Genomic DNA, 14,487 nt, shown 5'->3' with positions numbered 1-14,487 from the left:
TTACATGAACTGATGCTAAGTGAAATGAGCAGAACCAGGAGATCATTATACACTTCGACAACGATATTGTATGAGGACATATTTTGATGGAAGTGGATTTCTTTGACAAAGAGACCTAACTAAGTTTCAATTGATAAATGATGGACAGAAGCAGCTACACCCAAAGAACGAACACTGGGTAACAAATGTGAACTATCTGCATTTTAGTTTTTCTTCCCGGGTTATTTATACCTTCTGAATCCAATTCTCCCTATGCAACAAGAGAACTGTTCGGTTCTGCAAACATATATTGTATCTAGGATATACTGCAACATATCCAACATATAAAGGACTGCTTGCCATCTAGGGGAGGGGGTGGAGGGAGGGAGGGGGAAAAAAATAGGAAAAGAAACGAGTGCAAGGAATAATGTTGTCATTATAAAGTAATCATTAAATAAAAAAAAAAAAAGAAAGAAAAAAATTGAGCCATTCACTTCCTGACTTTTAGGTCTTAGTTTTCACATCTGCCAAATGGGAGAACTGGACCACTTGATCTCTAATGGCTTCTTTTGGCTCTTAATCTTCTAAGAAACTACTGCAGAGCCAGGATTGGGACCAAAGTATGTTTCTCTTTCTCTTTCCCACCCTCCCTTCCTCTGCATCTTTTCTCTCTTTCTTTTTCTTTAAGAAAAATTTTTTTCATTGATATTCTTATTTTTTATTATCTATATTTTCTATCATGTCCCTCTTTGTCCCGAGAGCATCGTTTATCTTATGACAAAGAATGAAAAGAGAGTGAGAATTCAGCTTAATGAAACTAGTCAACCTGTTAAAAAAGTTTTACATTTTACATATTGTTTCACACCCATAGATTCGACCTCTACAAAGAATAATAATAAAAGTTAACTTTTATATAATAGTGCTTTGCATATTCAATATAGGTTTGCAAAATGCTTTACAAATATTATCTCCTTTGATTCTCACAACCACCCTGGGAGGAAAGTGCCATTATTATTATTCTTATTTTACAGATGGTGAAACTGAGGTAGACAGATTAAAGGGTCAAAAATGACCTTTTGTTAGTAAGTGTCAGGCTGGATCTTCCTGTCTCCAAGTTGGGTGCTATCTGTCTCAAGAAACAGAGAGGAGCTGTCTCATTTCTTCTTTGGGACAAAGCTTGGTCATCATCATTTCCCAGCATTCCATTTGCTCATTATTGCAGCTTTTTCCATTTTCGGTTATAGTTGATGCATATGTTCTCCTTTGGTCCTGCCGACTTCACTTTGCATCAAGCCAGGTAAATCTCTACTTCCATCATATCCATTGTTTCCCACAGCATCATATACCATAACCTTGCTTAGTTAGTCCCAGTAGATGGGCACCCGCTTTGTTTCTGTCTCTACAAGTCTGCAAGCGTTGCTATGAAATTTCTGGGTATTTCTTGTTGTCATTGACTTCTTTGGAGTAAATTCCCAAATGCTCTCAATAGCACTTGATGCTGTCTCTCCAGACTCAGTCTAATAAAGTGAGGCTTGGGAGCCTTGTGCCAGGACCTCCCTGGACAGTCCATTCTTCTTGCTCAAGTTTCCAAGGCAGCAGCAGGACTGTGGAGGAGGAGTCCCCTTCCCAGAAACTTGTGCCAAACAGGATCTGAGTTCCCTGACTCCCTGTGGGGGTGGTGGGGTAAAAGCTCATCCTTCCCACCAGCGCTCCCATTCAATCTGCCCCAAATCTCCATGGCAACTCTAAGACACAATCCTGACCCTAAGGAAAGAGAAGCTCAAGGAAGCAAGAAGAGACCATTGGGGATTCCAGGCTAGGGACAGGGACTTGCTTCCCCCTCCTCACCCTTTCTTTCACCGGCTTCACTTTGGGACTGGACAGAGCAGAAAGGAGCTTCTCTTTACCTGAAGCTTCCAGCTTGGCCGTGTCTCAGGGGATTGGGCACTGGCCAACTGACCTGGGGACAAAAGCAGTCTGGGAACAAACGCAAGATGGCCTGCCTCAGACCAAGGGCTCCTTTCCTGGGTCTTCCCTTGAGTCTTCTCTTGCTGGGGGCTCTCATCCTGATAGCATCAGCCATGGAAGCAGGTGGGTAACTAGTGAAGCTAACTCTCAGAGCCCATCCCCACACCTTCCCTTGAGACTCTAGCTTGAGCTGGCCCAAAAAGGAGATTGAGATAAAGTTGTGTTGGGTGTTATGGAGACCCTTCCATCGGGGCCTTGGAGATTGCTCTTCCTCTGTGTGGGAGCGGGAGTTCTTCCTTGGTTAAGGCCTTTCTGCAAAGATGATGGGCTCTTGCAGAACTCCGAGTCTCCTGACAGAAGTATAGTAGTCTCCCCACTCTCTCCTCCCACCTAGAGACTAGCTGGATGCACAATGCTGTAAAGTTGGTCCCTAGTGCTCTCTCCGATTCCTATTCTGCTCCCGTCTTCCCAACATCCGAGGTGTTTGGGATCCTCAGCCCTAGTAACCCTGAATCTTAAGAAAGCCCATTCTCTTCCCCTGTATTTTCTCTTCTCTAGTCAGTCTGGTGGATTTCTGTGACCAGACACTGCACGGCGATGGGATGATTGTCCGCTCCCATCCAGATTCCCAGAAATTCTACTTTGTGGCTGCTGAGACAGATTGCTGGCTCACAGTGCAGGCTGCATCCCCCCAGGACAGAGTCCTGTTCCAGTTCCGCTTCTTTCTGGTATACAGCCTCACCCAGCCTCCTCCGTCCGAGCTACCCTGGCCAAACCCCACTGGGCCCAGCCAGCTGAGAGAGGCTCCCTGCACTACTGGCTCCTCCTTGCAGTTCTACGATGGGCCAGCCAAGGAGGGTCCCCCCCTTGGGGGCCCGCTATGTGGACTGACCATCCCGGGCCCCGTCCTGTCCACAGGCAGATTCCTGAGCCTGCGCCTAGTGACAAGGGGCCGGCAGCCCAGGGTGGATTTTATTGGGGACTTCACTTCATTCCGATTAGGTATATTGTTGGGGTGACAGGGGTGGGGTTGGGCCTGGTAAGAGAGAAAGTGGGGTAGGATGGGGGGAGCTCAGGAGGAGGCAGCAGAAAGTGTACCGATTGGATCACAGAACTGGCGGTAGCTCTAGCTCCTAAGGTTTCTGCTTTAGGCAAGTTCCCTAAGCTCTCAAGCATGCAATTTATTTATATAATGACAATTGTACCAGATGATCAGGAGGTTGTAGACTGAAAAATGAACAGGTTTGTAGGGATCAGAAGTCACAGAAATAGGATCCAAAGTCAAGTCCTTTTGACAGGGGGAGCCCCGAAACACTCTCTGACTTTGAGGGAGAATGCTGAGAGTTTTGTGGCTCCTCTTGTCACGTTGATTGCAAACCCAGCATTCTTCCCATTACACCAATCTCTAGAGCTCTTGTTATATGATTTCCAAGTTAATACTTTCCCCCTTCCCAAACCCCAAAGTAAACATTTAATTGGGCTTACTACCTGCCCAAAGTGACCTTGGGCAAGTCCCTTAACTTCTCTGTCTCACTTTCCTTTTCTGTAAAATAACCTCTGAAGTCTCTAGAGCTATCCATAGAGCTCTGAGATATGCATATGATAATCCCTCAACAGGGTGGGACAAATTCTTTGAATTTTCTTTTTCTCAGCTCCAAGAACAGTGACCTTGAGTGGTAGTGATGCTCACTTTGAGAATCCTGCATCTCCTCTCCTTATGGGAAACCATGTGCAGATGAGTGGCTAAAGGGAGGATTTTGTCAGTCTGATTCTTCTGGGCTTATAGTACTAGGGGGATGTCCAAATAAATGCTTGGGTTGGACAATATCAGCCTGAATTCTTTCAAAGAACACAAACCAATATAATTAAGAGGAGTTGTATCATCCCCATAAAATTAGCTTCAACCTGCATTCTTAATTGCCTTCTCCCACATTTTCATACATACCTTTTATGCTATCATCCCAGGGGGGGGGCAGATCTGAATCTTCTGAACCCCCCCCCAAAAGCATCCGGGTTTCTTAAAACTGTTGAATGTGGGGGTCACCAAATGCTGATTTACTATCACTAAATGTTTGACTTGTATAGCTATTTTATATAGCTATATACCCAATGTCATATAAAAATTTCTCTGTGAAAAGAGGTTGTGAGTAGAAAAATATTAAAAAGGCCAGAATAGTCTTCAACTTCCAGCCCTGCTGGATAACTTGAACTCTGGCCTTCCTCTGGCTCATCTGGAAATGTTAATTCCTTCCTCCCAAGGTTATAGTGTAAGAACTAAAATACTCCTCAGAAACATGATTTATAATTTTGTAAATTTGTAGACCCTCTCTCCAGGGCTTCCTTCCTTCCCCCTAGCTATGGGATGGGGGGCTTGTCTTTTCTCAGATTTAAAAAAAAATAATCTGGTTTTCCTGCAAATGTGGCCAAAATTGACTTCCTTGTTAGGAAGGTCAAAGTAACTGGGTCATTGTCATTCAGAGCTAATCTCAAGGAGCAGATTTCCTAGTAACAAAAGAGATATTTGTAAAGCACTTCATTGAAATAGCCGACCCAAAGTCGGTGCTTAATAAATGCTTATCTCCTACCTGCCCCTATTTCCCCTCCTCTCCCTGGAGCAGAAAGGTGGGCAATTCAAGAGTCTATCAGATGCAAATAGTAGGCACTTGCTGATAGATGAATGTGAAAGGAGTGCTGGCTAGAATAAGAAGGCCTATGGCCGAAATTCTCCCTTAAGGGACAAAGAAGGGTTACAGGAATGAGGGAGGGAGTCTGTGTGGACAGAACCTCCCCTGCTCCCTGCGTGACCTTGTTCTAGGCTGTGGGCCTCAGTTTCCCCCTCTGCCAAATGTAAAGAGTGTAGGCTAGAATAAAGTCCTTGTCAGCTCGGAGGGTCTTACCAAGGGCCGGGGTTCTGCCCCAGCTGTCCCCATCCCAGGCTCCAGCATCCCTCCCTGTAACCCCGGCTTCTACTTCCTCTGCCGCAACAAGAAGTGCATCCCCCCGAGCTTGGTGTGTGACCCCTGGGGCATCGACAACTGCGGGGATGGCAGTGACCAGACGTCCTCCCCCCCTGCCAGCTGCAGAGGTCAGTGGCGGGCATGGGCCTCCCTTGGCTGCGGGCAGGGCCCGCCGGGCCTAAGCAGCCCCCACTCCTACAGCACTCTAAGTTTTAGGAAACACTTTTCTCTGACTGCTCTCTGATGGAGACAGAGGAAGCAGCGCAGGTCCCCAGAGATGGAAGAAACACGGACGCCCAGGAAAGGGGGATGGACTTGGAGCTGGGACACAAAGTTGAATCTGGGACCTACCCTGAGGGTCTTATTGTTTCTGAAATGAGGGGTGGACTAGCTCACAGTTCTCCAAGAGTGGCCCCGGGACCTTGGGGGGGAAGGGGGTGTGTTTCTCTAGATCAGAATCACAAAGAGCCCCTGCTTTGATATGTGAGAGGTCAGCCTGAAGAGTCTCTGGGCTTTCCCCTTCAGCGGTCTTAAATGATATTTTAACACTTTGTTTACTAAAAGCTTTCCTCGCCACAGGAGGAACTATCATCCCCATTTTCCAGAGGAGAAAACTGAGGCTCAGAGAGTTAAATGACAAAGGTAAAGTCCCTGGTTACTCAGTAAATGGAAAGATGCGAGGCAGTTCGCTGCCCAGCCATCCCTGTCTATGTGTAGACCCTCTATATATCGTCTTCCATTATTAGACTATAACCTTGAGGGCCCAATGTCTAGCACAGGACCTGGTATACAGTAAGCACGTAAAAGCCCCCCTCTCCCCCATCCATTCGTTCATTTAGGATTCACACCCGAGTCTGCTGACGAGTCCCAGTCCGAAGCCCTTTTCGGCTTCCCCAGCCCCTGGGCCCCCGCCTCCCCGCGGTATCCTCTCCAGCTCCGAGATGCTGTGTTTCCAGCTGTGACCGAGGCCGCCCCAAGGACAACTGGAGGGCCCCCGGACCCCGGCAGCAGTGAGCCCCAGAGGAGGGGGCCTGCCCCCCAGGAGGGATCAGCCACAGGTAGACAGAAGCTCCCTGGCCCTCGGCCCCCTTCTACGCCGCCCGGGGGCGGGGAACCAGGGCCCCTCCTATCCACACCTGCCCCATTTCCCCGCAGGTCCCAGGGCCCAGTTGGCCCAGGAGGAAGACGGGCTTCAGCCCGGCCTGAGGTGTCTCTCCCATCCTAGGGTCTCCGAGGACTCTGCTGGCATCCTTGGTGCTGCTGGGCTCTGTGGGAGCCCTGGGGGGCCTCCTCTGGTGCTGCTGCTGCTGCCCCCCAGGCCGGACCCCTGCCAGGACCAGGGCAGCCAAACTGCTTCCGGGGACCGCCCGCTGCTCCCTGGGCCTGCCGGCCTGCCTCGGCTCAGGCCGGGTCACCCCTGGGGGGGCAGCTGGGGGGCAGGGGGGGCTCTCCCTCTAGCTCCGGCCTCGGGAGCAGGGGGCTGACCTGAAGCCCCCAGATTCCCTCCCCCAGACCCTCTGATGTCACTTTTAGCACTCCCTTCACCATCTTGCCAACATTTAGAGAGGTTTTTGGGTCTGCAGAGTGCTTTACGTGGGTGATTTCCCGCGAACTCCCAGCTCATCCCTCTGGATGGAAGGCCACGGCCCAGACACAATGGCAGGCACCCGACTGGGGGTAGCACCTTTTATTGAAGACAAAGACCACAGGAGGAGCCCCTTCCCATCCCCTCACAGCAGGCAGGGGCCTGGTTTGTTCGCCCCTCGGAAGGCCCCCAGGGGGACTTGCAGGGTGCCAGGCCCCAGAGGTAGAGGGCAGACTGGAAGAGACATGACCTCGCTTCCATCCAAACTGGGGCAGGAGGAGATATTTTTCCCACCCTGGGCCTCCTACACCCCCTTAGATTGGATGTCCGGAGCTCTCGTCTCCTTCCTGCCGGTTTCAAGCTCCTGGCGTCCCCCCCACCCCCAGCTAGTGCCCCCATGTCTCCCAATTCCTGTGTACTCCCCCGCCACAGCAACAACAGATGGTTGACCTTCCCCCCCAACCCAGCCAGACCGCTTCCCGGGGAGCCCAGCCAGCTCTCAGCCGGCCTCGGGGGTGCCGGAGTCGCGGCCCGGGCTTTGCCTCGGACAAACCCTTTTTGAGCTGTTGGGTAGACGGCTGTCATCCAGCTGGTGCCGAGAGAAAGTGGTGGGCTAGCTCTCAGCCGTGGGGGCTCGTGGGTTGGGGGCACACGGGCGAACAGACTGACTCAGTGAGACCAGAATGCAGGGCCAGAGAGGGCCTGTGGTGGGCCGGCGCCCTCCCCTCAGCGTCCTCCTCATCCCCTAGACTAAATTCCTGGAGGGCAGAGACCCTGAGCCTCGAGCGCAGGGCCTTGCACATAGTAGGTGCTTCGTAAATGTTTTGCATTGGGGGGAAAGAGGCATGGCAGAGCAATGGGGAACGTGGTGGGCTGGCGCTGGGGGAGAGGGCCTGAGAATCTGCCAGGCTAGGAAGAGGAGTCAGCTTTGGCCAGAGAGTTGGTGGAAAGGGGATTTCCTGCCCAGAGAGGAGAAATGAGGAGTCTCCAAGCCGGCCAAGGACGAGAGGGAACCTTCAGCTGCGGGGCGGGTATGTGGCAGGGAAGGAAAGCTGAGGCAGAAGGGCGTACTGAGCATTCTCCTGTACGCCCAGCGGGAGATTGTACCCCAGAGGCGGCGCAGGGCAGACAGGAGCGGGGTCCTGGGGCCAGACCTGGCCTGGGCATCTTACGGCCCCCTGGTTCTGCCTTTGCAGAGGATCTAGCTAGTGGGGGTCCTCCTGCGCCCAGCCTGAAATTGCAAGGATTCTGCTAGCTTTCGGGGTGCACACGGCATCCCTCAGTGCCCATCCCTCTCCCACCTCACCCTGTGGCTTTGTCCCCCCGACAACCCAAGGGGCAGGGTCAGCCCAGCCCCAAGGCGGGTAGCAGCAAAGCATGATGGTTGCCTTTGTTTCTTACAAAATAATAATAATAATAATAATATAATCATCAATAACGTCCTATCCAGGGGCGCGTGGCCCAGGAGTCTGCATAGGTGTCTAGGAGGGGCAGGGGCGGGTGTTGGCCCCGGCTTGGACGTGGTGCTGCAGGTCCAGGGGCTGAGGGGGAGGACCGCCCGGAGTGGCGCAGTGCAGCACCAGGTTCTTGATGCAGCCCGTGATGCCCGCCTCAAACCTGCCTCCCGTGAGCGTCGCTGCGTCGGGGGCCCCACCTGTCAGGGAGGAAGGCTCATCAGCAGGAGGGACCCAGCCGCCTGCTCCCCCAGCACCCCACGGCCCCCGCCCGTGAGGAAGAGCCTTAGAGCTGCAGGGACCCCCCTCATTCCACTCAGGAACAAACAGGCCGAGATCCCAGAGCCACCCAAGGCCCCGGGGATCTGAACGCTGCTGCCCTGACACTAGGACCTCAGTCTGGGCTCTTTCCTGTGCGCTGTCCCCCAAACTGCGGCCTCCCCCCTCGGGCCCCCACTCTCAGACAGAACGCTCCCTCCGTGGCCTGACTCTCACATTTGCTGAATGACTCCCCTTGCCCCCCGGGACAGGGAGAAGGGCGCGGCTTACCAATGTAGATGCTGCCCTTGGTGTTGACTGCCACGTTGGGTCCGGGAGACTGGCCACTCACCAGCTCCTCTCCATCTACCTGGATGGATCCACTCCTGCCCTCTCTGCAGGGACGAGGGGTCAGTCAGCCCCATCCCATCCTCCTCGCTGCCCACTCCCCCAGGACCAGCCCTCCCAGCACCGGTGCCCCGGGGAGGGGGAGCAGAGCTTGGGGGCCCGGGCGGACGCCGGGCTGCCCCCCCCTCTCCTCCCCCTCCCCCGGCACCTACCTCAGGGCCGTCACTTTGTGCCATTCGCCGTCATTGATGGGGTCCTCAGAGACGATGTGAGCCTCGCCGCTGCCCAGCTGGTAACTGCACACAAGGGCATGAGGGTCAGCCGGAAGCGAGAGCCTTCTGCTGCCGCCCCGGGAGACCCCGACCTTTCTTTGGGAGGGATTGGCGGAGGGGCCCAGGGGAAGAAACTGGACCACGTGTGGACGAGGGATGACATTCGGGCACGGGGAACTCACCTGAAGACCAGGTGCCCGTCTTGTAGCCCCAGGCTGATGAAGTCCTTGCCCCATCCTTGCTCTCTGGCCTCCTGCCAGGGAAACCAGAGCTGCTCTGGAGGCTGGAAGACCCTCCCAGGCTGTACTGCCCTCCAAGCCCTGCTTAGCCAGCGGGAGTCCTCCTCCCCCTCCTTTCTGGCCCAGTTCAAACACCACCTCCTCCAGGAAGCCCTCCCAGTCCCCCGTGCTTTCACAGGATCAGTTTTAGACCTGCAGGGACCTCAGAAGCCAGATCAGCCAGCCCCGCCCCTACAGATGAGGTACCCGAACAGCCCCATCCCACTCCCCTACCCAAGCCTTCTGTCTTGTACACCAAAAGTGCTTAATAAAGGCTTTGGAATCAACTGGATTGTCATATCCCCTACTAGATTCTCAGATCCAAGTCCAATGCACACAGGACTTTCCTCTCGAAACCTGGCCTGGTGCTCGGTGCTCTGTATACAACAAAGGCTTAATACTTGCTTTGCTGAACTGAATAGCCAAAAGTTTCATAGGAATTGACAACCTTATGAGAAGAGGTTATTCTTCTGCTCCCCCCAGCTGCCGCCCTCAGCCCTGAGCCCCCCAGCCTGCTCACCACGCCCTGCCAGAGCAGGAGGCCGTTGGGAGTGTGGGTCCGAACCTCCAACTCGATGGTCTCTGGAATATGGGGGAGGCTGGACAGGGAGGAGAGAAGCTCATTGGCTTGAGAGCTAAAAGACCCCCTAGAGACCCTCCCGTCCAATCTGGTTGTTTTATAGAGGAGGAAATAAAGCTGAGCCTCAGTTTTCAGACTCAAAGTCCGGTCACTACCTGGACCAGATTAAAATGCAGTTGGAAAATATTTAATAAAACCAAATGTAACAGAAGATAGCTAAAGTCCCATATGGGGTTTCTGAAGTCATTATGCACCTACGGGGAGGCTCACGGATACTTAGTGATCCTTGTTTTTTTTTTTTCCTTTTTTATTATATATTTTCTTTTATTTTATAATAACTTTTTATTGACAGAACCCATGCCAGGTAATTTTTTACAGCATTATCCCTTGCACTCACTTCTGTTCCAATTTTTCCCCTCCCTCCCTCCACCCTCTCCCCCAGATGGCAAGCAGTCCTTTACATGTTGAATAGGTTACAGTATATCCTGGATACAATATATGTTTGCAGAACTGAACAGTTCTCTTGTTGCACAGGGAGAATTGGATTCAGAAGGTAAAAATAACTCGGGAAGAAAAACAAAAATGCAAGCAGTTTATATTCATCTCCCAGTGTTCTTTCTTTGGGTGTAGCTGCTTCTGTTCATCATTTAAGTGATCCTTGTTTCTAGCTGAGCTTGATAGCCCTGAACTACACCTGACTGGCCCACGAGACTCCCTCATGCCCTGTGCCCCTTTAACTCCTTTTCTCCTCTTCTCAGATGTAGGGTAGTTGTCCTCCCAGAGACGCCAGAGCAGAGAATAAGAAAACGAGAACAGCCCCTTTCACAAAACTTGACAAATCAGTAACCTGCCCGTGGGCGTGGGAAGGGCACAGAAGCCTTACCTCCGAGGGAACACCCGGTATGGGAATGACAGGTAGCCGCCATCATGGAAATAGGCTCCGTACTGTCCAGGGGCATCTTGGGAGGGAAAGGAGACATGGGTGGATGGAATGAAAAAATATAGGATCCAAGCGTCATCCTATGGCACCTTTATTTCTCTAGACTCCCAGTCTCACTTTCAAGGGCTCTGGGCCCCTGTTAGGGGAAGAGGTTTGCCTACAACTTCTGCCTCAGGCCCTCAGGCCCGCCCTGGCCTCCATGCGCACGCGGGCCCCTCCACTTGGGACAGTTTGCTTCTAAACTTCATAAGCCTTCATCCCTTTGCCACCCCCAACCCTCTACCCAAGAGTCCACAGGCCTCTGCACCCAAGGGCTTGGCCCAGTGTCTGGTCATGTGCCAAGAGATGCGCCCCCTTAACAGCCTCTTCTGTGCCCGATCACAGCTGCCTACTCAAGCGGCTATTCGTGGGGCGGGTGTGAGGGAGAGGGGTCCTGAGGCCAGAGAGAGCTCGGGATGAAAGGGATGGAGAAGCCCCGCACAGAGCGCACAGAGGGACCATCTCCTCCTCCTCTCCGTTGGCCTGGGCATCCCCAGATGCTTGTCCTGTGGGAACACTTACCGTTTCCTCCACTGCCCTCCAGGTGCCAGTCAGCTTCGGGAGGACCTCGGCCTGGAGGAAAGAGGGCCCAGGTGTGAGTCACCCGCTCAGCATTTGTCCCGCTGAGTCTAGACTTGGAGACCAAAGCTAAGAAGTCTAGACTCGGGGACAAAACCAACAAGTCTCTGGAGCTAGAACAGACTTTAGACAGTGTCTAGTCCAGCTCCCTCATTCTTAGACATGAAAGCCCAGGGGTGGGTGACTTAGCAAGACCCCCCGAGGGGCCACTTCTCTAAGCCAGATGCAGTATTCTTTCTGCTGGGGCAGCCTAAATTAGTGAGTCTGGGCGGGGGGCAAGGGAACGGAAGGGGGGCTTACTTTTCTGACATCGAGGCCCAGTGAATCCAGGGGGGCAGATGCAGCGGGCACCCTGGCAGGTGCCCCCGTGAAGGCAGGGCTCTGGCAGTAGGCAAGGGTGCTCAGCATGTTCGCAGTGGTCTCCTGAGGGGAAAGGGGCAGAGATTGGCAGCAGGTGCCATGTGCTCTGGAGCGGCAGTGCGACTGTTTCAGACGGGGAGGCTCAGAGAGGCTGGGGCCGGCCCCCAGCTCACTCTCTCCTCCAGGGCCCTCCGGGGCCAGGGAAGACACAGACCAGGATGGCGGCCCTGGATGCAGTGGGGACCCTCTGCAGGGAATGCCCCACCTCCCCTTCCTCGCCCTGCAAGATGATCCCTGCCCCGCCTCCCCTTCCTCTCCCCCCGCAAGGTGATCCCTGTCCCGCCTCCCCTTCCTCTCCCCCCACAAGATGATCCCTGCCCCGCCTCCCCTTCCTCTCCCCCTGCAAGGTGATCCCTGTCCCACCTCCCCTTCCTCTCCCCCCGCAAGGTGATCCCTGTCCCGCCTCCCCTTCCTCTCCCCCCGCAAGGTGATCCCTGTCCCGCCTCCCCTTCCTCTCCCCCCGCAAGGTGATCCCTGTCCCGCCTCCCCTTCCTCCCCCCACAAGGTGACCCTCGGGGGCGCTCACGCACCCTTGAAGCCGTCGCGGCACAGGCACTGGAACTCGTACTCGCCCGCGGGCATGCAGGTGGCGCCGTTCTGGCAGGGCTGGCGCTCACAGGGGGAGCTGTCGTAGCACTGGCCGACGCCGTGGCTGCCCAGGAAGCTGTAGGTCATGTCCAGCCGCTTCCCGTTCACCGACACCTGGGCCCAGGGAAGCACAAGGAATGGCTTGGCTTAGGGAGACGAGGGCAAGAGCCGGAGGCCCCGAAGGCCAGAGAAGGGCTCGCTGACTCCGAGTCCTGGCAGCCAGAAAGCCGGCCGCAGGCTCTCCTGTGCCCATATCCCCACTTTCGCCCAGAATCCTGAAAGGCTCGAGGCGGGGCTTCTTGGCAGGTCAGGGGATCAGCCAGGAGGAGGCAGTCCTGCCTCGGAGGGGACAGAGCTGTCTGACGCCCACCCAGGAATCCCCCCCTCGTGGGGTCCGAGTTCCGGATTTCCTCCCTTCTTAGCTGGTGGGTCCCACCGCTGCCTCAACACTCTCCCTACTCATCCATCCGCCACAGCTGCAATGAGTTTTCTAAAACACTGATCCGACCATTTTATTCTCCTGCTCAATAAACTGCAAAGGCTCCCTATTGCTTTTATTTATTTATTTGCTGAGGCAGTTGGAGTTAAGTGACTTGCCCAGGGTCTCACCTGAAAGTGTTCAGTGTCTGAGACCAGATTTGAACTCGGGTCCTCCTGACGTCAGGGCTCGTGCTCTATCCACTGCGCCCCCTCGCTGCCCCCTCCCTATTGCTTTTATTTACAAATATATACTTCCTTCCATTTGGCCCCAACCCATATCCTCAACTTTATTCATCCTCCTCCCCTTCCACAGTCTGTCCCCACGGGCCTTCTTGCTGCTGTTTCTCACATTTCCCATCTCTAAGCTTTTGCTCCAGCTGTCCCCTCCTCACCTTGAAATCCCATGCTTCCTTTGAGACTCAGCTCAAGTGCCACCTCCTCCATGAAGCCCTCTCTGCTCTCCAGCTGCTAAGGCTCACCCTCCCTAATCACCTTGCAGTAAATTTGTATGTGCCGAGATTTATCCACGTGTCCTCCCTCCAACTGTGTATTTATAAGTATATATGCTCCTTTATGTGTACATATTATGTAGATGTGTTGTATGTGTATATACGCTCCTTAAAGAAGGACTATTTTTGATTTTCTTGTCTTTCTACCACCAGCTCTAGCACATAGTAGGTACTTAATAAAGACTTATTCTCTGCTTAGCAATAATAGTGACTCCCATTTTCATTGTGCATCAAAGTAAACAAATATCTTTCATGACAACAGGCCAGTGAAAGAGATAGTGTTATGATTGTCACCCCCATTTGACAGATGAGAAAACTAAGGCTTGGACCCTGTAAAATAATAAAGTCACATATTCTACAACAGGTCACAGTCTAATAGTGCTGGACGTGGGAGAAAGAAAAACCTCAGTTCAAATCTCACTTCAGATACCTACTTGCTATTTGACCCTGGCCAAATTAATTAAATCTCCTTCTGCCTTAGTTTCCTCATCTGTGAAATGGGAAAAATCATAGCTCCTGCTAAACGTACGATGCTACAGAGATGCTGCAGCTATTATTGTTAGAGAGGTGCTCCATTTCACAGATGAGAAAACTGACTCTTAGAAAGCTGAGGGACTCCCCCATGGCTGGAGTTTAAAAGTTAGTTGCTGAGGACCCAAGACCTTCAGATGGAATAATAATGCGACTCAAACAGCCGCCATTGAAGCGATGCTCGAAAGTTTGCAAGGCAATGTAAATAGATGGTCTCGTTTGAGAATGGCAGTAACTGAGAGAAGCGGTGGTCTAAGAGTAATTGTTTCTACCTTACAGGGAAAGAGGAGGCGGCTTGCCTGCAGTTGCACAGGGGGGCGGAGGGGCACAGCGTATCGGGGCTCTAGGGTGGCAGAAAGTGGGGCCCGGGGCTGGGAGCTGGCAGGCTCACCTCGCCGATGCAGCCGTGGAAGTGAGCGCTGACGTTGGCAGCGGGGGGCGGGGTCACCGAAGGCTCCACGCCGCCCAGGTAGAGCAGGGTGTGCAGGTTGAGGCCTTGGCTTTTGCCGGGGGAAGAGCGCTGCACTGGGGGCCCACCATTCACTCGGAGGCTGCCGTCCTTATTGAACCGTTCGGCAGACACACGGTGCCAGCGGCCAAGGGCCAAGGGCTGGGCGCTCCGGAGCACCGCTGTCCCTGTAACGCGCCCAGGAAAAAGCAGGCTTAGTTCGGCCTAATTCTTGCAGGAGGGGCTACTAAGACCCCAGTCTGAGTTCCCTGGC

General features: G+C 53.4%; 2 protein-coding genes across 2 annotated transcripts in view; one reads left to right on the top strand and one right to left on the bottom strand.

The window, feature by feature from the left end:
* The first annotated feature begins 1,973 nt into the window (after positions 1 to 1,973).
* LDLRAD2 (low density lipoprotein receptor class A domain containing 2) lies at positions 1,974 to 5,148 on the top strand. The gene is made up of 3 exons (XM_051990832.1): positions 1,974 to 2,070; positions 2,506 to 2,949; positions 4,868 to 5,148. The coding sequence occupies exons 1-3, from the start codon at positions 1,974 to 1,976 to the stop codon at positions 5,146 to 5,148; spliced, it is 822 nt and encodes a 273-aa protein (XP_051846792.1).
* Positions 5,149 to 6,576: 1,428 nt separating this feature from the next.
* Positions 6,577 to 14,487, bottom strand: part of HSPG2 (heparan sulfate proteoglycan 2) — a 164,904-nt gene continuing 156,993 nt past the window's right edge. The window contains 10 exon segments of the mRNA XM_051988303.1: positions 6,577 to 8,143; positions 8,493 to 8,596; positions 8,762 to 8,845; positions 9,004 to 9,074; positions 9,620 to 9,698; positions 10,563 to 10,638; positions 11,181 to 11,231; positions 11,538 to 11,660; positions 12,188 to 12,359; positions 14,157 to 14,401. Of these exon segments, the coding sequence (XP_051844263.1) occupies positions 7,971 to 8,143; positions 8,493 to 8,596; positions 8,762 to 8,845; positions 9,004 to 9,074; positions 9,620 to 9,698; positions 10,563 to 10,638; positions 11,181 to 11,231; positions 11,538 to 11,660; positions 12,188 to 12,359; positions 14,157 to 14,401 (1,178 nt within the window). The 3' untranslated portion in view covers positions 6,577 to 7,970.

This window comes from Antechinus flavipes, chromosome 3 (assembly GCF_016432865.1).
Source record: "Antechinus flavipes isolate AdamAnt ecotype Samford, QLD, Australia chromosome 3, AdamAnt_v2, whole genome shotgun sequence".
NCBI lineage: Eukaryota > Metazoa > Chordata > Mammalia > Dasyuromorphia > Dasyuridae > Antechinus > Antechinus flavipes.
Note: the sequence above shows the minus strand (reverse complement) of the source record. Positions and strands in the feature narration are given on the sequence as shown.